We start from the raw sequence: 24,932 nt of genomic DNA, 5'->3' as shown, positions 1-24,932 counted from the left end.
TATGTTCTCAGAAACATAAAAATAAAATTCCTTTCCTCAGCTGTCCTTTTCCATTTCACACATATTGATCTTTCCATATGTTTTAAATGACGATGAAATTAATAGGACCTGTATTTAATAAATCCAAATCCTTTCATGTCCAAATATTTTGGGGGATACTGAGGTGAAAAAGCTGCTTAAGTATAGGACAAACTAAGCAGAACCGGGAACAGCTTTGGAAGAGAAGCTGAAGGCGGTGGGGAGCCGGGCGGGCCACTGGGGAAGGTGTTTGCCGGCTGGGGTGGGAGGGGAGTCTGGTAAGGAGGATTCGGAGGTGGGGCAGGACCGAGGCCAAAGCCCAGGGGAGAGAAGAAGGAGAAGGAATACGACCAGGGCCTGTTTGTTTGCACGATGTGAGTCGGGTGAGCTTATCTGTTCGGTGTGAGTCAATGGGCAAGGCAGATCGTGTGGAATAAGCCGGGCTGCCTGTGAATTCTCACAGCCCTTTTTATGTGTGGCACTGGGCAGACGTCCTCAATATCTTTTGAGCCTTAGCTATTTATACAGCGGGTTGTGATATTTATCTAACTGAACTGCAGAGAAGAATTGATGGGACAACATCATGAGTTCCCAGCACAGAGTCTGGCACTGCGGTGCTGGGGAAATTAAGACCCTCCGCGCACCCCCCTGCCCAGTCCCCCACCAGACACAAAGCAGCAGGACGGAATGAAGCCAGCTGGAAGACCCCTTCACAGGCAGGCTGGGCAGTCCTGCACGTCATCCTGAATCTTATTCATAATTTATAGTTATTTCCGAAAGTCTTTATGATCCTAATTATTTTCTAAATCAGTAACAGAATCAAATTTTAAAAAGTTCATAGTCAAGGAAAAATAAGGCTATTTCAAAGCATTTTCTCAATCATACTAATAAACTGTAAACTTCCACTGTACACGTACTGTGGGAAATACTACTCGGTAAGGCCCCTGTTTTATCTATGACATTGTTGAGTGACTGGAATAGCTAAAACTGGTCCAAGCAACACTGAGAACAGTGGGTTTGGAATATGCTACATTTTGAATTCTGGCTGTTTGCTATACATATTATTACTTTCTAAAATATAGAAATAACTGTATTTGTTTAAGTAATTAATTTGCTATTAGATGAAATTGTGATTTTATATGATTGTAACACAGAACACAATCATACCTGTTTTACAATTTTTTTTTTTTAACGAGAAGAAATCTTCAATTACTATAAGCACTCTTACGTTTGGAAAAAAGATATTTCACATTTTAGATCTTACTTCTAATTCAACACTTTATTAGTCACTACTGGCATGATTTTGCTACTCTCAGATCTAGGAAAGCATCTGTAAAGCGGCCAGGCCACAGCACCGAGCTCCCACAGCGCTTGGTCTCCCACCAGTTCTAAGGCTCAGTGTGGTCCATGAACCAGGCAGCCGAGAGTCCTGCAGACAAGGGTGCCACCCAGAGGCCAAAGGAGGAAATTCACCTTGGATTTTGTTGGAAGGTAAAACTCTAAATATTAAAAATCTAAAAATGATTTGCTATTACTTATTAAAAAATCAGGAACATTTTTACAAGGTTCTCTCTGCAGGAACGAAGGCTTTTAGTGCCAGGCTACGTAGAAGTGTAGCTCTTTGAAAACTCTCACAAGATGGAAACAGCCCTGAGATGGTCCGAGTCGCAGGTGCACAGCATGTCAACTAAAACATTGAATTTATTCTCTAGAGCAAATGTTTTCTTTTCTTATCATTAATATAACATGTGTTTCCAGAAGTCATATAAGTTCTGGAGCAACCACCATGACCTATTTAGACATGTGGACCAAAAGTTAAACTAATTATTGGAGACATTTCTTACTTAAATGAGAAAAGTTTCTTTCATTAGAAAGCCTTCTGCGTAATTTTCTTCTGGCAAAGGAATAAAGTTTATTTAGAGTAATTCTGTTTGGCAGACAGTCAGGGCTTCTAAAACGTATACCAATAATTGTTAAGGTTAAAGCAAAACAGTCAATTCTATGAAACACATAACAACTCAAGTTTCTAATGGTCGAAACAGTAGGCTGATTATAAAATAGAGATTTATGATATCCCCGTTTTCTCTTGGAAGTCTGGATGTTGGGATTACTGCTAGCAATGGGCCATCATTTAAGATTGACATATTTTACAATGAACTACAAAAGATCAAACTTAACCAAAAATAAGGTATACATTAAATGTGAAAATTATTTTAAGTATAAAATTTGAAAACTCCTTTTTCTACACTGTAAAATCCCATTTTTTAAAAAAAATTTTGTTTAGGTCTTTATTTAATTTGTTACAATATTGCTTCTGTTTTTTCTAAGTTTTGGTTTTCTGGCCGTGAGGCATGTGGGATCTTAGCTCCCCGACCAGGGATCAAACCCGCACCCCCTACATTGGAAGGCGAAGTCTTAACCAGTGGACTGCCAGGGATGTCCCAAAATCCCATTTTTGAAATAATGTTTTGGGTACTCAAATGTTATACAGATTTCATCTCATTTTATTGTTTCATTTTCACTACAACACAATTTAAAATAGAAAGAGGATTCTAAACACACCTATTTATGTGAGTTTCTGGAAAGCTCATTCTAGAAATACTAAGTGTTTACAGCTGACTTCAATTTTTTTTAATTTAATTTAATTTATTTTTTTATACAGCAGGTTCTTATTAGTTATCTATTTTATACATATTAGTGTATAATGTCAATCCCAATCTCCCAATTCTGACTTCGAATTTGTTTTTATTAAATAAGAAGATTCTACAGTTGATTATCATTTCCAAGTAGATGTTTTTCCTGCAAATCTTAGCAAAATACTGCTTTAAAGTACAGTGTTGTTAACTAAACCTTCCTCTCTTGGTTCTGTCACTGAGGGATCTCATTATCTGTGAGTTAATTCTCTTCCCTATTTCTACCCCTTAATCTTCCACATGCCCTGAGTTGCATCATTCTGTAAAACATGATTCCGTCCACAATGATGGATGCAAAATATCTGAGCAAGGAGTAAAAACAGGTCTACTTATGCGTCTCTATTTCTACATTTGTTTAGGAAATAGAAGAGCCTGTGCATCTAAGTCCAGTCTCTGCTCTACAGATGTCCACTGCACACTGCTGGAATTGGAGCGAATATGACAGAGACAACACAGTAGGACAGTATGGCTATTACTTCAGAAGAAAACCTCAGTGACTGAAGCTCGAAGTGTTTATCAGGGAATATTTTACAAGTTTTAAACAGGGCCCAAGGTAAGGCTGGCAAATCCAGAGAATGACCTCTTACATGTATCAAAAGGTCCGTGTGTCTGCATCATATATTCAAAGCATCAAATAAAGACAGAGAGGATGGCTACTTGGTAGTTCACGAATGATTCAAGTTCACTGGTAAGTACCTACAATTTAAAGGGTAAATTCTGAAACACTCCTCAAATCTCTAATCAGTCAAGAAGACTTAGCGATAAAATTAAATGCCTTCAAACCTCTTAAACCTTTCCCTTTCCTTCTTCCCATCTCCAATGCTACCATCTTCGTTCTCGCCATTTAAAAAAAATCTATACTTGTTTAATCACTTCCTAATTAACCTCCAGGCCCAACCTCCTACTCTATCCCACCACTGTCACATCTCTAAATTCATCCTCCAAGTAGTGTCCAGAATAACCTCAGGCTTCACAAACCAACCTCTTCACTTGCCTGCTTGATATTCAGACAGCAAGTCACAAGTCAGTGTTCCTGCTCGTCCAGGTCCTCTGCCCACCACCAGGGGACTTGCAGAGGGAGGAAGGCCAAGGGCTACAGGCTGATTGCTAGTGGCTCCTTTGGCCCTTCTGTTTCAACTTAACTACCAATCACATTTATTTGAGAGACATTAGCTCTTCATCAAGAGATGTCAGGATCCCTAATTTATAGGTGATGTTGTTCGCAAAAACATCCTAACTCCTAAAACAGTAGCTTTCGAACTTTTTTAAATGACCAAAATCATTTTCTTCATACAATAGCTAATGCAGAACCCCAACAAAAAGTGGGTGAGATAAGTATTTTTGAGGCTGACAACAGGCAGACGTTAAATCATACAGAACTGGACAGGCCAAGGGGTAAAATTCAAATTTGGCTGGTGAAAGGCAGGGTCAGTGGGGAGAAGCAGCTCGGGTGAGACAAGTCACACTCACATTTCTGAAAGGCTACTACTGGTATTGCTGGGTGTAGAAGACGCGGAACTACTGAGGATTTCAACATTTTGGAGGTACTTTCATAAACCCCAATTTCACCTGCCAAGAGTGACATGCGCTTTCCGAACAACAGGCCACCGCGATGGCGGAGTCCCAGATACCTGGTCCTCGCTGGTTAGTCCCAGGTGCATGATGAGGTAAAAATGCACCAGGAAGTCCGAGTTGGGCAGCACGTCCTGGCGTCGGGTCATCATGGCGCAGATCAGCTTGTAGGCTTGGAGCTTGCCTTCCTTATAGGCATCGGGCAGTGTTGTCGCCTGCCAAGGAGACGTTTAGAGATTTAATCAACTCCAGATGCAGATGCATTTTGTCCTTTCACTTACTTTTCAGTTTTCCATAAAGTTGTTTATGGAGACGTGGGATGCGCTGGCTGGAGTGAGACCCAGCCTGTCTTCAAAACATGCAGTCTTGGGCAATTACATTTTTTAAACTCAATTTCAGGAAGGAAGAGGAAATTACAATAAAGGAATAAACACATATTCACTTGCCTTAAATAGCCATGATGCAAACATTCTGAGGGGCGGGATCAAGGCGGGAGGAGACGGAGAAGACTGGTTATCCAGGCTTATTGCTAGGTTATCCCGTATCTAATTCACAAAGAGGAGACTTTTAGGGAAGGCAACACACAGTTTATCCCAATGATACTTCAGAAACATGCTCCATGGTCAAACAGCTGCTCCCAATTAAATTTCTGTAAGTTGAGTGAAAAGCTACAACATTTACAAGTGTTTCTTTTATCATGAGGTCTACTATCTTTTTGAACTGTGTGGTGGTTTTAGATCTAATACAAAACTAGGGCATTGTTCTTCCTTCAATCTTAATGCCTGGAGAGGCCTTCCTGAACTCCAAATGATAAGGAATGGTTTCACAGGTTATACTGTATAAACACAAACTGTGTTTTTGGAAAACAAAAAAAAGTACTAACATGGGGAAAATGTATGTTGTGAACAAAAACAAAAACCAGAATGAAAATTGTATGGACTCTAAGACAGTACTTTTATAAAAATATGTTTATCCACAGAAATAAGATTATATATTAATATTGGTTTTCTCTGTGGATGGTGAGATTGTCTTCTTGTACAATAAAACCAGTATCACTTTATAAGGAGAGTAACTAAAACTAGTGTATAATATCCCATTCTTTAATATCCTATAGTAACAGTCTACTTGCACATTAAACGAAATAACTCTTAGGCATTTATAAAATGACCAAACTATAAGTATTATTATTTATTCTTGGATCATCAAACGTACTTTGTCTAAACATCTAAACTTCTGTTCAGAAGTTACGCGCAACACAGTTTTTATGTCAAGTGATAAAGCAATGTTCCCGTATTAGAATAAAAGGTGACGGCAGGACTTACCTTCGCTAGCTTGTACCAGAGTTCATAGAGATAGCCAAACACTCTGGCATGGATCTTGGGTGACTGGATATTATTCACGTCTCCGAGGATTCCCAAGATTCTTCGCCATAACACGGCAGCCGAGTCTGGGTGCCAACCCGTGAGGGTCCCCCCAGCGATTATGCTACAGTCATCAGCAAGGCATTCGCTGCTATCTGTGGGGAAAGATGTGTGTTAACCCTGTAAATGCAATTTTGATTTCATTGTTACAGCCTTTTTTTCTGTAATGCAAATTACCTGTGCTTGAAAATTTACATGTTCAGAGTAAAATAAGATGAAGTGTGAAATGGTTGACAACTTGGAAGGACAGAAAAGTGGGCTCCATGAGGAAAGGTTAGATGATTCTGCTCCTTCCAACTAAAAGGGCAACAGCCCAGAGATGACAAAACAGTTCCTGGAGACCCTGTGAAGGGCTTTATTAAGCAGCAGCGGGGTGGGGAGGAGAACTTGAGCAGGATGGGTAGGGAACAGGGCCATGAAAAAAGTTGGCCGGGAGGCCTCATGGCTGGAGTGACATTTTTGGTGGCTGTTACTATTCACTCAGGTTTATGAGGGGGGAGGGGGTAAAAGTTGCTTATAATAAATTTTACCCTTCTTGGATTCAAGGACTTGTAGGAAAGGTATACGATGGTGTAACTGTCACCACACACTGCCACCATAATTGATATGAAATAGCCCCTTCACTCCACAAGTGCCCCTTCACAGTCAGTCCCCTCCCCGAACCTCTGCTCCAGACAACCACTGCCGTTTTTTGTCCCTACATTCTGCCGTTTCCAGAATGTCCGATAAATGGAATCCTATAGTAAGCAGCTTTTCTGTCTGGTTTCTTTCACTTAGCATAATGCGTTTATTTGAGAGATTCATCCATGGGGTTGTGTATCCACAGGTATCATAGTTTATCCATTGACCTGATGAAGGACATTGGATAGTTTCCTGGTTTTGGTGATTGTAAATAAAGCTACAATTGCATACAGGCTTTTGTGTGAACACGTTTACATTTCTTGTTTGTTAAGACCAGAATCACAAACGGCACACGTTGTTTCTCTGCTTGCTTCTTGCTTTTAGTGGACCACGTCTTCCTGTGGCTGCCTGAGGAAGGTGCATGTCCTCACGTCTGAAAGTCTTGGTTCCCTGACTTGTAATTCATAGTTTGGCTGGGTACAGAATTCTGTGTTGGAAAAGTGCTCACTTTCCTGTAGTTTCCTTTGTAATTTTAGAGTCAGCAGCGTTCCGATACGTGAAATTTTTTTGTGTGAAAAATTATTAACTCTGGAGAGTTTCAACCTGTCTGAAACAGGTTGAAAAAGAGAGTTGCTCTTTTATTTGAAGCTTCAGTAAAGCTAGGAATTGTCCTCTTTATTTTAAATAACTCTATTAGAATTAACCTATTGTATTATTTTTTAATTTTATATTGTTTTTGTAGCTCTGTTCCCTTTTTCACTCCCAATATTTTTTCCTTGATCAATCTTGCCTATTTGTCTATTTTATTAATGTTTTTAAAGCGTGGTCTTTGTTTTCCCTATTGCTTTCTAGTATATGTTATGTACTTAGCTTTATTAGTTCCTTTTTTTATCAACTTCTGTATATTATTCTGCCATTCTTTTCCTAATTTTTTGAATAAGACATTGAATAAATTAGTGTTTTTCGCTTCTAGTGTACACACCTAAGGCCACATACTTTCCTCCATATCAGTACTCAGCTACATTTCGCTGTAGTCAATTTGAAATATTTTCCAGTTCACAATTTGATTTCTTTTTGGACTTAATTTATTTGAAATGCAGTTTTAGTTTCTTAATGTCATTTTCTTCTCTTTTCTTTTTGTTCTTCTGAATTTATTTCATCATATTCATGGAATGTAATACAGTTTCAAATCATGGACATTTGTTGAGGCTTGCTTAATGATCTAACTGGTCAATTTCTGTAAATGTTCCATGTGCTTTAAAAAAAAAATCACAGGTATTTTTAAATTAAGTTCAAAAAATTTTATACATATAGATCTACATTCAATCAAGATTAATTGTATTGTGTAAATCTTCTCTAATATTTTTTCTGCTTAACTCATCTATTAATGAGAGCTGATATTAAAATTTCCTACTATGATTATGGTTTTATCAGTAGTTCCTAGTAATTCTGTCAAATTTTGCTTCATATATATATCTGGAGGCTACGAAGTTCATATAAATTCAGAATTATTGCTGTCACTAATAAATGACTTCTGCTTTAAAGTTTATGTGACTGACATACACAGAGCTACACCCCTGGTCTGCCTTTCTTCCTGTGTATCAATGTGTTCATTTATTTACTTAGGATCTCCCTGTACATTATGTATTAGGGGTATCTCTGGTAAACATCATATGGCTGGATTTTATGTCTTCAACCTAACCCAAGAGTTTCTGAATTGAACTGCAAGTTTAAATTGTTTATTTTTATTGTAGTTGCTGATCTATTTGATTTTTATCTCTCACGTCTTACTTTTGGCTTTCCGTTTAAGTCACCTCTGCTTTGCTTCTCTTTGGAATCTTTGGAGGGAGTTTAAAGAGCTGTGTCCCACCCAGACACAGTGGCAACCATTAACCACCGCTGAGCATCACCTTGGGTGCATATATTGTTGGGCTTTTTCAGGCCTAACCATAGAAATGGGAGCATAGTCTACGGACGCGAGGAGCTCAAGTGGAGGGATGACCAGGGCCGGCAAGGAGCGGGAGGAGTGGGTGTGAGGAGGGGCCAGGGCAAATCCAGGGCAGGCTCCGTATGCTTCCCGCACTGTGCCCGAGACAACTGCTGACAGCTTATTATCAATACATTCGTTATGGAAAGATGCCAAGACCCTGAAACAGAGGATTTGATAAGGATGGTACATGGATGGTGTCATGGAAAGATCTTCCCAAATCCAGGAGCACTGTCCCTTCTTAGAGCAAAACACATCTGTGTTTCCCACATCCGTATCATACAATCAACTGAGGTGACACAGATAATCCAAGCCGGAATCCCACACGGTGTGCCTGCAGAGACAGCAAAAGCCTAATTACGGGCCTTCTGGGCTCTCAGACTGACTTTTACAAAACCTCAGAAGACAGGCTCGTCCTCCTTACGTTTACTCTGTAAAATGCGTGCAGTATCAAGCATCTGTCAGTCCGAGAAGGTCTGCTGAAGCTTCAATGAACCTTACAAACCAACCTAAGCTCCCAAGTGAACAAGCAGCATAATGCAGCATTTATTTTTCTCAAGAAGAATGCCATAAGTCTTTAATTCCTTGAGAGGTAAAAAAAGTAAGGGAACTCAGTGACTTAGAGCTTTGCTCCATCCCCAACCATCACCTGCAAAACGCAGCCATCTGAGGTGGAGATTAGCCTCCAGCCTTCTAGTCAGGCTGGGACTTCCCTTGAGTGACAGCTCCAAGTAAACAGAGGTCAGGTGTCTTATCACCTACACCTCCCTGCTACCTGCCAGCAAACACATTCTCAGTTACGGAAGGATCCCCCCCTCCAAAAAAAGAATCTGTTTCAATACTGCTTTGCTCTCAGAAAAACGTATTCCTCAGTGATAAAATTCTAGGTAACATCCCCCATCACATTATCAAAATACAGGGAGTCTTTTTGAGGTATCTGAAACGATTGCATGCTCAATATTACTGTGAAAAAGAATTTTTAATGAGTTGAAATGTTTTTACCCAAAATTATTCCACTCATGGCATAAGTAACAGAACAGATGCTGACATTTTGCATGTAGATGGTTCCTCAGTGAAGCAGCACTTAATTAAAAATCGGGATTTGAGAGATTTCTGAAAATTTCATGTTCACCCTAAAAACATCAAACACTTAGTTCATTTTCTTTTTCATGAGCAAGCTAGTATGCTAGCCTAGCATCTTTTTGTTCCATTATTACTAAATGCTATAGAGACATTAACATTTTTTGTTGTTGTTAAAGTAGGAAGTCTTGCAAACAAATAAAAGTTATATCATCTTTCTCCCAACACATACAGGACTTTAATACAGGAGCAATCTAAAGTTCAGAACTTTGCAAACATGCAAAGGATTTTAGCCATGAGATAAGTCTTGGTAATCAGTAAAACAGGCACTTAGGACCCAAGGGCGACTTCACACAGCAGCAGTCTTGTGTAGGTTTGGTGGAGGGTTGATGAAACACAGCTGGTGCTTTGGAAATGATTTTCTCTTTTGAGTTGAAAACTTAACCAAAGGCACAAACCCAAAGGCTCAACAGAAACACCTTAATTCTGGGACCAGAAAAATTAGGCCTAGACTTTGATGATTAAAAGCGGAGAAGACGCAGGTTGGCGCTCTGCTGACCGTCACTGCGGCCTGACCCTCTTCTCCTTCATCTGCTTCCCAGGCACACGCAACATTCACGTTAAAGATTACAAAGGTGAGCAAGCAACCCCAAGGTACTTCTCATCGTTATTTTTCTTTAGAATGTTTTATGTTTTCAAAATAGATCAAAGCCTGGTGGAAATGCCAAAAATGTCTGCAACAGCAGAGGATGTTGACAGACCATTCCTGTGAATGGTTTTGGTGGCAGGTAACAGTGATAATTAAAAGCAAAAGTTATAATTAAAAGCAGAAATGGTCAAAGGATTTCGATAACAACATCTAGAGGCAGGGCTGTGATAAATATACTAAACAAGAGAGACTTGGAAATGCAATCGTATATATTTTTTATTATCAAAAGAAGGTTAAAATTTCATTGCTGTTTTTAGCTAAATCAAACAACAGCCTGCAGCTTAAAGCTTATTCATTCACTGATTCAAGTATTTACTGACTATTCCTCTCCTGCTATGTACTGTCCTGGGAGCCAAGAATCAGCTGTGAACATGACCAGTGACCAACGACCAACGACAGTCCCGCCCCTGAAGCTTACCTTGCAGCCAGGGGGGACACTACTGACCCTTCCCCAACTAAAGCAAAATGTTGAAAACCACTTCTTACTGAACTTTATCTTAAAACGTATCACCGATTTGACAGGCACCTGGAAAGGAAGGAGCACCAAAGCTGGCCCTTACCCTTCAGCGTTCTGCTAACCCTGAGTTCTTAAAGTTTCTCTGACAATGAAAAGAAAGTTTTCCTTATGCTAAAGTTGAATTAATGACTGACACGTTTCTTATGGTTAGCTTTTTTTTTTTTTTCCATCTCATTTAAGAAAGCCTTCCCTACCCCAAGGTCTTAGACATATTTTTAGAGGATATTTTCTTCCAAAAGCTTTTAAGTTTTCCTTTTCACATTTAAGTATTTTATCCATAGGGACTTGGCTGTGGGCAAGGTGGGAGGTAGGGAATCTGTCCCATTTTCTGCCCTGTGGCTAAATATTGTCCCGCAGGCCTTTGTGGGGCAGTCCATTCTTCCTTTGTCAGATCTGGAATGCTGTCTCTTTCGTGTATCAGGACTCCATGCCTGTGTGGATCCAGTATGTATTTTATACTCCATTCCCTTAGTCTGTTTGTCTATCCCTGTGATTAAAACTCCTTTTACATAAATCACATAGCACTTATTGCATTATTTGTCCTTATCAGGATAAATGTCTTATTTTTGGTAAGCTCGTAAGTCAGTCATGGCTATGACTTATTCATCTTTTTATTTCTTATAGCATCAAATTCAGTATTTCTAGACTATAAGCTTATTTGCTAAATAAGAGATGAGGTCAACAGCAATACTGATTCTTACCTATAGAGTCAAAAATGCTCTCCCCTAGAAAATCATAAGCTCAACAGAACAAAACTTATGCATGAGTCAACTCTAATTTCTTATTTTCGGTATTCTTGATGCTCTGGCATCTGGGGCCTCCTTGACCAGGAAGGGACTGCCCGTCCCAGGGTTAGCTAATTCCTCGAGATAGCAAACAACTCCCCAGGGAGTGTCTCTTCCACATGCAAACCCCACAATCCCAAACCCAGGCCTCCCACCTACCTCCTCTGTCCAGCTCTTGCCGTCAAGGGGATGTCCCTGTGCCCTCATCACCAGGGGGTACGGCACCAGGCAACCAGAGCCAGTGCCTGTGCTCTAGGGTCTGCTGAAATTATCCCAACTAGCTGCTCCTGAGTCCGCATAGCCTGCCTTGCCTTCCCTTTCCCGTGTAAATGACAGTAAAGGCCGTTGCCCACGTTTTCCCCTCTCTTCCTGCTCCCAACCCTGGTGCCTCCCCATGTGCCCCCCTGCATGGCATGCCGTGCCCCTATTTCTATAAACTTCTTCCTTCATGACAATCATCTCCATGTCTCCATGTCTTGCTGTACAAATCCCAGACACATTGTGAAACAATGCACCATAAATTTAGCTGTTATTCTCAGAAAACATGAAATGATTTAACTAAGAAAGCAAATATAAAATTGAACTGTTAGCTTGCCAATGATAAAGGAATTTAAGATTTTAGAAGCAGTTTATTATTCTAAGCATTTGATAACTGGTAGGATTATTCAACGAGAAACAGAGACACACTCAAATTGTTGGATCACTCTCTTTGCGTGTCCTGGAGATCAGGGTAACATGAGTTTTATTTTGTCCATTTATGAAGAAATTGTTCTCCTAAGAACAGAAAAGTTAAATTCAGAACTGCGATAATCCTTAAACCTTATCATATTACGGTTTGTCCTTTTCACAGATGACAAGATGAACTATTGAACTGAGTGTACTGATTCTCGATATTAGAATTTCAAAGAAGAACTAAGTATTTGGAGGAGTTAATCACAACAGAGAGTGCATCATATAAAATTACCTCACACGAGTTTATTAAATTGAGCGGTCCCATGCACACTCTGAGATGGGATCAGAACTAATCTTTCCAGAGGACAGACAAAAGACGTAATCACCCAATTTTCTTTCCTTTCAATAAAACTAATTAAAACTAGTCCTTGTTTAAGTAAATTCAACTTACTGAAAATTCAGTATTGCCTTCGATAGTACCACGATGATGATTTCCGTTGGACAATCTGTATATTGGACCCAAAGAAGCCATTTATTCCATAAATGTATTAATAATTCTCAAATAGTTCAGAGGGGTTTGCAGCTGTAATTTTAACAGCAGCGTAGAAGAAAGGAGTAGGCACAGCGCTGCATTTGGAGTCAGAATGCTTTGGAAGCCAGTTCCAACTCTGGCACTTACTTCCCAGCAAGACAACACGATTTCTCTGGGTCTCAGCTTCTCCATCCCTAGAACAGAATTTGTATGACTTGGCTTGCTAACCATAAAAATCAAAGAGGATGCCTCAAAGTTCCTTGTAAACTGTTAAATCCCTTATAAGTTTATGGTATTATTATTCAAAATCATTACACATGTCTATGTATCACTATATATATGAAGAATTTTAAATCATTTCCAAAAGAACCACACATTTGAGAAGCACAAATTATCAATACTATCCAATAATTTATAAAAGTCAGCACATGGCTTTGCCAATCATTCTCCCACTGATTTTGCAAGGTTTCTACCACTGGCAGGTGTGAATACTTAGACCAAAAATGTCCACTATCTCTTAAGGGTGGCATATACAGCATTATAAGGCAATGCGTTACTCACTTACAGTTAACTGGTTTGTTTTTCTTTGCTCGTTTTTCCAGTCTTAATTAAGATACACATTAAATACACATTAAGATCATTCTCCTTGGTCTTATCTACCTCATAGATAAAAGATTTTATCCAACACTAAGTTTTATCCAAAACTAAATTTTATGAAGTTTTTACGTTACTCCGTTAGGAATTTCCAAAAACATCAGGGACTGGTTAAATTTTGTATCGTAATTAGTGAAAAACAGTTTGCTTGGTTAAAAAAAAAAAACAAACAAAACACTAAGTTAAAAGTTTTGCCTTTACTTCTAATTTTAAAATGATTTTTAGCATTTTAATACCACTTTTTACTCAACACGTGCTTTGTGGTTTGCTGTTGTTGTTCTCATCAAGGACGTCTATGGACGCAGGAATGCAGGGGGCCAGGACGGACATGGCCATCGGCATCGTCCTCCGCTGAGCTCCTCAGAACGCTGGTCTCTCTCGACACTTAGCAAAACAAAGCAAAACAAAAACCCAACTTCTCTTGGTGTCCCCATCCTCGCCTGTCACAAGGTAAGGGAACTGAGCCTTTAGAGGCTCACTTTCCTAGGGTCACACGATGTGTGTGCGTGCGTGTGAATAGCTAAAACTGCAGAGTGCTTCCACACACACTGCTCTGTGCGCTTGACTCAGACGCTCACTCATTGATTCCTGCAACAACCCATAATACGGACTATTACTATCCCCACTCTACAGAAAAGAAACTGAAGGACAGAGAGATTCACTGGCTCAAGGCCACCCCGCAATTCCTTGGCAGAGCCTGGATGCAGACCCAGAAAGTTCGGCTCTGTAATCTATTCATGAATCTTAGAAATACAGATACTCAAGGCAAAAAAGTTGCAAAAAATACAGACTATGATAACATTTTTCAAAAGCTTAAAACCCGAATTAAATGATGTAGTGTTTAAGGAGACAGATATTGTGGTAAAACTATAAAGAAGTTACGGGCATGATTTTAAGAAGAATTGGGGACAGGGTCACAGGATGACGGGAGGGGAAGGACTTGAGAAGGGCCTGCTGGGGCCTCACTGGTGGGGCAGCTGTTCTACTTCTTACACGGGGTGCAGGTTTCCTGGTGCTCATTTGATTACTACAGCCCATAACTTACACATGCCTCACAACTTATCTTGTATATATCAAACATTCTACAGTAAAGTTAAAGAAAATAGTAATCAATAAGCTATCCAAATTCTTTAACTTATCCTGGATTTAGGACACATGTCAGTTGGAGAAATCACTCTTCTCTGTTTCCAGAGTAAAGCACATTTGGTCACGGATGGCAAAGCCTTGGCATGAATATCAGAGACCTCCTCCTATGGTGGGCAGTGGGTGTCGGCACGGCAGGCCTCCTCCCTTTTCGGCCACTGTTTCAGCACCCTCTCCACACGGGACTCTGCGAATTCACGACTGATTATGAACAGGGGGTTGGGGCCGGCGCACCCATGTGGGAGGAGGGAGCCCCCATCATCATTGTGCTGAGGGACCCCTAGAGTTCCTGCCACTGGCAAACCCTGGGATCTCCCAACCGGTGTTAGCACCGGCGCCTCTTTTCGAAGACGCAGTTGGTTACCTGTGAGGTTGGAAGCATCCGTGGGACTGAGTTGCAACCAGTGGCGGGCATCGGAGTCAGTCACGGCATCCGTGGACGTGCTCAGTTCCGGGTCTTCCTCGCAGATCTGCCACGGGCTCAGGGACAGCTCTGCCTCCGTGCTGCAGCCCAGAGCAGGGTCACTGCTGACACTGTCACCTGGCACAATGGGAGACACCGTCTGAGACAGCCAAGAGCTGCGAACCAGCACGTCCACAATCTCAGCACACAGGGGACTAAGCAGCTGCCCCAGCAGGAATCGTTCTCAGGACAGGGGCTCAAAAGGTGCCTGCGTGGGGCTCCGGGTCAATGAAACAGAGGTTCCAGGCGTGGGGCACGAGCAGTCCTCATGGGCCGTGCCACCTACAGCCCAAGCAGCACCCTATTCAGGGGTCTCAACCGAGTTCCCCCAGGTACAGAGAAGATCACCTCGAGTGCTTACGCTTTCTACCCTGACTTATTCAACTACAAAACGGGGGTGGGTGGAGGAGGAGGAGGGGAATTGATTCCACCACAGAAGCGAGTTTACTCTGGCAGATTGAAGAGCCCGAGGATGCCTTCTACCTCGTGCCCGATGTCTAGACTTGAACCTGGGGTGACTCACCCAGGATCACCGGGGGATGAGGTGACCCACACAAAAGGTTTTCTTCAACAGGGACTCTCCCCTTTAAACACTAAAAAATTCTAATTTGTCATGATACAAGGACGCTTTCAAAGGCTGTGAAGCCTCACAGGGCTGTTCAGTCTATCTAAGGCAGAACAGACCCCGCCAGCCTGTCCCCCGAAGCCCCTGTCTGCTCCACAAGGACTCGGGGTGCCCGCCCTCTCTGCCTGCAGCTCTGCCGGCTGCGTTTCGATCTGCCGCTGACGGTCCCCCAGCCCTGCTGCTTCTAATCTGCTGTCTGCTCTTCACCTGCAGAGAACTGACAGCTGTCCCACTCACCAACCTGCTAGGTCCCTAACTTTGACTGCCCCAGGACTCTAGAAGGTGGAGACTGAGAGGCCCTGCTCCGCCCTCCACCAGGATCCGCCAAGAAGGAGGGGGCCTGGCAGTGGACCTCAGGGAAGCGGAGTATCAGGGACTGCATTTCACTGTATGTGATGGTACGTCTCAGCGTCCCAGTCAGATTTTATTTTTTAAATACTTATGCCATTGACTTCAAGGTACTTCTGAAGCTTTTGCTCCTAACCTGGGGAAACTTTCTGGGGAAGGCCATTTTTCCTGCTAGGTCTATCTGCTCACCCAGACATCAACCTTGGTTGTGCTTCTCACCTGGAGAAAGGCCCAGGGCTGGAAAGACAGGCCTCGAAGGTACAGGTCACTGACTGGAACTGTTCACCTGTACGTGCACACTAACCACCCACCAATCCTGGGATCCCAGGAATAAAGATGTCCCACTTCACAACCACGTGTCTTCAGATGATAAGATATCATTCGAGTTAGAAAGTCAAAAGGGAACAAAATGCAGCCTCGCCGAAGCTGGATGAACACAGACCACATCTGCTGGCACTTACTCTTCTGTCTCCCCCTGTATCTTCCTTGCGTCTGCTGCAAATCATCTTTCAAATCCAATTCAGCGGGGCTGCTGCTTCTTCGTACTAAGATCTTCAGACAGAAAGAAATATTGCATTTGGTACAGGGAAGTTTTCATTTTTATAAGACCGGTAAGTTTCTAGTCCACATTTCTAAAGAAAAAGAAACAAACAATAATAACGGGCAACAAAAAAACTGAATGACCTTTTGCATTGGAAGGATACGGGCTCACAAATTACTAAAACTGAATTATAAATTACACAAGATCTGAAATTTAAGGCTTCTACTTTGTCAGTTGACATCCAATTAAAATGGTCTACTGAGGAGGGGTGCCAAGTTATATGGAAATCGTTTATTTTGAAATTCTACTTGTACCTCTGCTCCGGCACACATGGATAACGGATACAATCCTCCAGGAAGCCTAAGTCCCCGTGGATGGCCAGGGTGCTGGCAGGGAAGGCAGAAACTCCGCCCAGACTCCCAAAGGTCATTCAGTGCTTCCCTTGTTACGTGTGCAGCAGGCTTTCCTGAGCACCGCTCAGCACTGGACCGTGGGTTAAAAACAGGGGACTAGAACACTGTGAGGCAATCCGCATGCTCTAAAATTTACGTAACTGGCTTGGAAAGACAAAACATACACAAATTACACAAAGTGGTTACAATGTAGAGTAGCAAAATATGCGAGTCAACTCTCTCTAAAAGGTTTGCAGAATAAAGCATTACCTTGATCCGCTCACAGTGACAGTAGCTGTTCAAGAAGCAACAGACATGAGGTGGTAGAGAGAAGGCAGGAGGGGACTCAGGGCAGGAAGCACTGAGGAATCAGCAAGTTCTATGTGCAGGAAAAGAAGCCGATTATAGCAGGCCATACAGGGCAGTCAGGTGAAAATGGTAGGAAGAAAATGCGACCACCTTCTACAAGAGGCAGCTGCCGGTGGGCCGCCAACATCAGGCTTAGGAATTTCAACCCAATATTGACAAAATGAGCAACCATCTGTTGCAGACAATAGCTTATTGTGATTAGAAACATAACCAGAAAGGTAAGTCGAGTAGCTATCTGCAGGACAGAGTTAAGAAGTTGCTATGGAACTGTTACAGTGATTCAGGAGTGAGCAGATAAGGCTTTTGATGGTAGAAAAGGAGAAGAAAAGATAAATTTTAAAATGCTGCAGAATGACAGTCAAGAGCTTATATGAGAGCTTATATAAGAGTTGTACATGGGAGTGGAAGTTTAATCACAAAAGGATATGAATCGAGGGGACCATGAGAATGATGGTGACAAAAGAAAGAAGGAAAGAAGGGAGAGAGGGAGGGAGGGAGGGAGAAAGGAAGGGAGGAAGGAAGGGAAGAAGGAAAGGAGGGAGAACGGACGGATGGACAGACAATGGACAGAGGAACTTGAGAAAGTTTCTGATATTTTAATTTTCATCTTTGGGCTGAATATCTAAAGAGAATGTGCTATAAGTGTGCAACAAAAATCCACGACTGGTGAGATGGAGGATACAGCCAAAAATGAAGATATATATTTAAGGCCCTCCAGTTCAGAGTATACAAAAAACATGGGATTCAATGAGCCAACTAAAGGAATGAATATTAAACAAGCAAACACATGAAAAGGGGGGACTAAGATGTATAATTAAAGGACAGAATAATTATTAAGCTAAAACACAGAAGTAGGTCATAAATATTTAGAAGATTAACCGTATATGAAAAAAATATTACTCAGCCTTAAGGAAGGATGATATATGTCTAATATGACAATGGAAATATACCCAGGATACTTCCTTAATTGAAAAGCAGAATGTGGGTTCTTCTGCTTCTGATTCTCTGAGAGATGAAATATCCTCCAACTACAGAACTAGAACCTACATAAAAATTTGGGGCTCACAGGAAGTAAAATAAACCTCCAAGTGATCCATATCCTCTCCCTACCTCCCAAAGCAAACTGAAACCAGGGCAGTGAAATGGGGCTACTTTAGGGGTAAATCTAATGTTACCACTCCCTGTGGCAAAAGGACCAACAGTCCAGGATTAAAGTAGCACTCCCTGTTTCCTGGAAGAAACAAATGCAAATGTTGTCCTGGTGAAACTTCATCACTTCAGACATCCAGGTTTTCTGTAGATTCAGATGAGCCAGGTAGGAACTCACAATCAAAGATCACCAAACAGCAAAGGAAATAAATAAACCACCATGCACAAGAGTCTCAGAAACAACAAATATCAGATTGATTTCAGATGATGATAAAGAATTTAGAATTGCAACCTGTGATTATTTTAAAGGAATAAAAGATGGCAATCACAAAAATGAGCAAGCAACAAGAGATTATGAGAGATTGCAAGATATACTTGAAAAGAATCAACCTGAACTTCCAGAAGCAAAAGGTATAACTGTTGAACCAAAATACTCAATGAAAGTATTAAACAGCAGACTATTTATGAGTAAGGAGAGAATAATTGAACTGAGTGAAAGATCTGATGAACTACCCAGAATGCACCCACATAGCCAAGGAGAATGGAAAATATGAAAGGGGGCTTGAGAGACATGGAAGACAGAATGAGAAGGTCTAACTATATTTCTACCCAGAATTCCAGAAGGAAAGAGCAGAGAGAACAAAAAAGAGGCAATATTTGAAGAAATGGTTACCAAGAATTTTCCAGAAGCAATGGAAGAACAAGTATGCAAAGACACACGGCACATATACCATATCCAAAACAGGACAAACGTATAGAGCAAAAGAAAATGCACCTAAATATACTGTAGTGAAACTGAAGGACAAGGATGAAGAACAACAAGGAACAACAAATAGGATGAACAGAAGACCTCTCAACAACAACAATGGAAGACAAAAGATAGTAGAAAAATAGCTTCCATTAGAAGGGGTGGGAGGAAGGAAGAAGGAAGTGGGGGAACTATGGTAATTAAGACAGAGAGACAAAGAAACCAATGATTCAAGAAGCACCAAAATAAAGCCTTACACATCTGGGAAGCAGTATATATGAGAGAAAGGTAGCATTCAGATTAATAAAGGAAAAATGAATTCAATATATGGGACCCAGAAGTGGTTATCCATGTGGGGAAAGAAAAATGAAATTGGATCCCCACCTCACTCCATAAATATCAACTCTAGGTAGCTGAAAGACTTAAATGTATAAAGCAAAACTGAAACACTTATAAATACAAGGTAAATATTTTTATCCCTGTGCAGTTGATATTTTAAAATTTTCATAAAACATAACCACAAAAATGATAACCAAGAATATCAAAATTAAGAACTTCTGTTCATCAAAAGACAACATAGAGAAAGTGAAAATATATGCCAGACGCTGGTAGAAGATACTCGCCAGAAACATAACCAATATAGGATCAGTATTCAGATTATATAAAGAATTAGTACAAATAAAAGAGAAAAAGACAAAGAAATCAATAGGAAAATGGAAAAGACATCAGTAGGCATTCAACAGATGAGAGACATATGGCCAATCAACATAAGGAAAGATTTTAAACTTTATTAGTAATTTGAGAAATGCAAAATAAAATGAGATCCAATTTTCACCCACTTGACTCAAAAGATTTAAAATCTGACAATAGTAAGTGTTGACAAGAATGCGGATGAATGGTAACTCTTTACACACCGCTGGTACGTAAGTGGTACAACCACTTTGGAAAAAGACACATTCTTTTGTAAAGAACAACATTATGCTGCTCTGTGACTCGTCAATTCCACTCACATTCTTCATGAAGAATGTACATAACTTCATTTTTCATTAAAAAAAAAAAGTGAAACAATCTAAATGTCTGTCAACAAGAGAATGGGAAAGTAGACTGTGTCTATTCACAGTGGAGTATCATACAGCAAAGAAAGCAATGAACTAGGGCTACGTGCTGCAATGTGGACTTAGAAATACATAATAATGAGTGAACAAAGCAATAATACCACTTTATAAAGTTTAAAAATAACAAAAACTGAAGGACATATTGTTTGGAGATACATACATTTTGAGCAAAACTATAGAGCAAAGCAAGGACACGATAAACACAAAGCCAACAGAAAGCTGCTCTCTGAGGGACCAGGATGAAGCCCACAGGCCACGGCAACAACACTGCAGATATTCTAGTTCCTAAGCTGGTGGTGAGCCTCTGGGTGTTTATCTGATTATTGAAATACACACATATAATATATGTATACATACGGAATGTGTAAGCTGGTATACGTCCTTTACAGAAATGAAGACAGAGGAAATTTAACACTCATTAGCTTCCAGGCAGGGCAGAGTAGGGAGAGACTTTCTTTGTTTATTTTGTACCTTTCAGTGATGTCTGAGTTTTCTATTCATATATACTAATTTTAAAAAATGAATAAATAGGAATCATCTGCATGAATGAGTTAGGGCTACTTTTTAATTTTCTTCTTTATACTTTAAATTTGTGTTTTAAAAAAATAATAAATGCTATTTTAGATTAAAAAAAAAAGAAACCGTAACAGATCTTTGCAGCATCTCACTTATCTAGGAACTCATGTCAGGTGGAGGCTACAACCTAAAGTGATATCAGGAATAGGGAATCTGAACGTTTGTTTGACAGGTAAGGATACTCCTTAAAAATAGAAAGGGCACATACAGACCAGATGGTAAATTCTGTTTTCATGTTTATTTTTTTTCCTATTTTTGTAATTTGACTGTAATTTTACATAGAAAGTAGGCAAGACTTTAAAAGGTCTCAAGGTCATTTGGCCCTAAAACACATCCAAATGGAAAAAATTTTTAAAAGATAGCATCACACCACTAATAAATTTATGTATTGTGCCAATAATTTGTATGTTTATTTTTAATGACAAATGGATATATTTTGAGAAGATCTTACTGTTATTCCTTCATGTTCTTTCTTCTCATGTCCTTTGCTCTCCTGAACAGGCCTGGGCTCTGAGGAACTCACATTCTGTGCATTTTCTACCTTTTGACCTAGAGATTTGGGAGAGGGGAGAATCAACAGCAGGAATATTTCAGATGGTAAAATTGGAAAAGGTTTTTATACGTAGGTAATTATTAAATTTAAGTACCCTAAGATGTACAAAAAAGAGAGATCTGGGCCCAGCACACTGGTAGCCTATGGATCACATCTGCTCCATAGACCTGGACTCTGACGCACAGACAGCCTCACTGTCTTGGGTTACGACACACAGGGGGCAGGCAGCAAGGCCTGTCCCGGAGCCTCGGGGAAGGGGTCTCAGACAAGAGCTGCCTGAGTCAGCCAGGCAAGCTGACGGGGAAAGGAAGCAGTGAGGTGGCTCGGCGTTGCTGCCGAGAGAAATAACCAGTGTCCGTAATATAAAAGGGAATATCACCACCAAGCCTGCAAACAGTAATTTAAAAGATCCCATTCTATGAGTAGTCTGGGGCCAATACATTTGAAAAAAAAAAAATACATGAATTGAACAAATTCTTAGGAGAAACACACAACTTATCCAAAAGAAAACAGAAAAAAGAAAATATGAATAGTCTTATAATGATTTAAAAATTTGAATAGTACTTTAAAATCTTCCTAGAAGGAAACTCCAAGCAACCGATGGATTCTACCAAGTATTTAAGGGAAAAAAAAAAAAAAAAGTCATAATGATCTTACACAAAAGCTTTTGGAGAAGAGAAAATCTTTCAGATAGTACATTTCTCACATTATTTTTATTGTATTTTCTTATTTCAAGAGGATTTCTAAGAGGGGATACTTCCTACGCATTTGATGAGGTTGGCATGACCCCGACATTAAGGACTCGGGGATGGCTGGGTTGATCTCTTCTCTAACCCATGAAACTAAATAAGTGTGTTCACTGCTGCCAGATACGTTTAAACACGTGCTTTCACTGTAAAATACATTAGTCACTGTTTACAGGTCTAACCATCTGCCTCTTTGCCCTCCACACCAGTTGCTGCTAAAAGCTGCTGGAGAAGCTGTGTGGGTTGATGCTATTACAAGCTATCATCTTCAACCTCAGCAGACTGTGCACACTGCTCATAGACTTCTTCACAAGTCTGGTCAGCCTTCCATTCTCACTGTCGACGTTTCTCCTGGCAGCCCTTTCCTCACCCCTCACGCCTCTCCTCCCTGCCTCTGCCCTAACTTGCTGCCCTCCCTCACCTGTGGTGAACATTCTCTACCTCCCACCCACTCCAGCCACTCTGGACTTTTTTCTAGTCCTCAAACATGGCACACTTGAAAATTCAAGTACACACACACACACACATAATTTGGATAAATAGATTAAAATAAGTAGTTAAAATATTTCATTGCCAGAAATCACATCCTTGCAAATCAACTTATAAATTCCCTTGAAATAAATAGTTAGGATAAATGTAGACAGCCACACGACATGCAGCCTCTTCCCGGCCAGAATCTACGGTCCCGCGTGAGTAAGGGAAGCTGCTGGTACCCGGAGGGGCCTCTGAGCACAGCGGCTCCGTGACGTCAGGGCTGCTGCTGCTCCGAACCATTGGCTGCTGCTCGGCTGCCGCCAGGGGGCCGGATTCGGCTGCAGCTGCATTTTCCGGCTGCGGGCATTCTTCCACTTCTGTGGGCATTGACACAGAACATGCGGGGATGTATTTCACGATTTTTAAAAATAATTTCACTACTTACAACAACTGATTCTAAAAATCATAGTTTTAGATACTATTTTTTTCCACAAAAATTGTGCAGTAAGATCATTGTCTTTCACATCATAAAGTTTTCTACACTTGTTAACAGTAACATTCCACTCCAAGTGTACATTTGTCTTTTAAGTTCTACAAAGCATTTTCTTTCAATCAAAGTGAAGAAAAAAAGAAGGGAGAGCGAGCAGAATGGTTGAGAACCGTGAAAGTCATTGGAGTTTCAGGGACAGGCATGTCAAGGGAAGAGGGATCCGGGAGATGCAGGGGAAGGTCACTTACATGTGAAAGAGTGGAACATCACGCGCACGCACACACACACACGCACACACACACACACGCCCTAAAGGAAGATAAAAAGAAATGGGAATTTCAACTTGATTATTCTTTTTAACAGATAAATGTACAACTGTCCAAAATAAAATACTGTAATTATTTAATGACATTTCACCAAATGCAAGGTTGAATTAATCACTAAAGTACAAAAACGACCCACTGGTGTTTTTAGAGAATCAATATGTCATAACATAGAAAACCACAGCTGAGCACTGACCACTGGGTGATCCCAGCTAAGATATCTATGAACCATATTCCCCTAAAGAAGGGAAGTCCCTCCAAGCTCGTTTCTAAACTTCACGGTTCATTTTAGTCTCCAAAGACAACCCAAGGTGCTGAGGAGTCACCCCACCTCCTCTCTGCAGCTCTGGAGTTCCATCATCCCTCTGCTCTGGCATCATTATCAGCCTCCTAACTTGTGGCCTCAGAGAGGTCCCGCTACGAGAGAGATGCGACCGCGCCACTCCTCCTGCGGAGGCCCGAGGCCCCCATCACTGTCCGTCAGGCTCGCGCTCCAGGGCCCCTAGAGGTCACCCCACAGGCTTGATCCCCCGCCAGGAGCTCTCCCTCACTTTAAGTCTTGAGCAGGCCCCGCCCACAGAGCCCCTGCTGCTCCCCCCTCGAGGCTGACCTCCCCCGGGCCGCCCAGGCGCCCCTCCTGTAGGACTCGCCACGTGGTCCTGCGTGTGACCCCCACCGCTGCCTGCCCCCCAGGCTCCACGCTCCCTCGTGCAGTCACGGAACTCTACACCCATATTTTCCCCAAATTTTCATTAGCTGAAGTTTCAGTCCTTCTAAAAAGGGACTCATCAAAATTCAGCCTGTACCCTCTTACCTGGAAGTGTCACCTGATCCCTCACCTGAAATGCAACTCGCCACCAAGGTGCCCCCATTCTGTGTAACCCTTTCACCAGAGCCACAATCCAAAGAGCTGGTCGGCCCCAACCAAGAAGGTGTATGTAGGAAGGTTCTAAATATAACACAGAGGATTTCACCGAAGGACTGCTGCTTTTATTTTCACTATCCACATAAAAACTCCATTTTTAAGTACACTGATACAAGTTACCAGACCTCAAAGCCGTGAAATGTGTGTGATCCCTCGCTTATAATGCAAAGTCCCGGGCCACATTCTCCATTCAGATACTGATGGGAAGTTGGGCTTAGGGGACAAGCAGAGTAAGGGAAGGTGGCAGGAGCAGACAGACCTGTTACAGCCTCGTCCTTCCAGGCTGTCTCTGCTCTTCCCTGCTCCTGAATAGCCACGAGAAACACCGGACATCCTAAGTGCGCTGGGATGCTCCGCCCAGCATCCCGGAGCAGAAACCAGCCCCCTCGGCTCTACTCCCAGGCTCCTCGGCAGCGGGCAACAGAAGCCAGAGGACCCCACGGACCATCCTTCCCGCTGTCTTCTTTCATTGTTTATTCTAGTTATGCAAGACACTGACACCTTCTGGGAAGGGTTTCTACTCGTTAATGAACCTGCTTGTAAATCCCATGTCAGCAGGTCAGCAGAGGGAGCCCAAGAGCTTCCTACTTCTCTAAAAGATAACTGGCACCCGCTGGTCTTTATGGACAGTGGGAAGAGTGGGTTTTATTCCCTTAAACGTGATGCCAAGAACTGGTAGATGTTGGTTTCT

At 41.4% G+C, this 24,932-nt stretch overlaps 1 protein-coding gene across 2 annotated transcripts in view; it reads right to left on the bottom strand.

Moving 5' to 3' along the window:
* RALGAPA2 (Ral GTPase activating protein catalytic subunit alpha 2) overlaps positions 1-24,932 on the bottom strand; it is a 282,520-nt gene that overhangs the window by 150,493 nt on the left and 107,095 nt on the right. For both annotated transcript variants that reach the window (XM_036825221.1, XM_036825222.1), the window contains 7 exons: positions 22,743-22,880; positions 21,182-21,279; positions 16,302-16,392; positions 14,769-14,945; positions 5,606-5,799; positions 4,730-4,828; positions 4,343-4,498 (listed from right to left, as the gene is read on the bottom strand). In XM_036825221.1, coding sequence (XP_036681116.1) covers positions 4,343-4,498; positions 4,730-4,828; positions 5,606-5,799; positions 14,769-14,945; positions 16,302-16,392; positions 21,182-21,279; positions 22,743-22,880 — 953 coding nt within the window. The remainder of the gene's footprint in view (positions 1-4,342; positions 4,499-4,729; positions 4,829-5,605; positions 5,800-14,768; positions 14,946-16,301; positions 16,393-21,181; positions 21,280-22,742; positions 22,881-24,932) is intronic.

Source organism: Balaenoptera musculus, chromosome 15 (assembly GCF_009873245.2).
Source record: "Balaenoptera musculus isolate JJ_BM4_2016_0621 chromosome 15, mBalMus1.pri.v3, whole genome shotgun sequence".
Taxonomy (NCBI): domain Eukaryota; kingdom Metazoa; phylum Chordata; class Mammalia; order Artiodactyla; family Balaenopteridae; genus Balaenoptera; species Balaenoptera musculus.
This window is presented reverse-complemented; position numbering and strand designations above follow the sequence as displayed.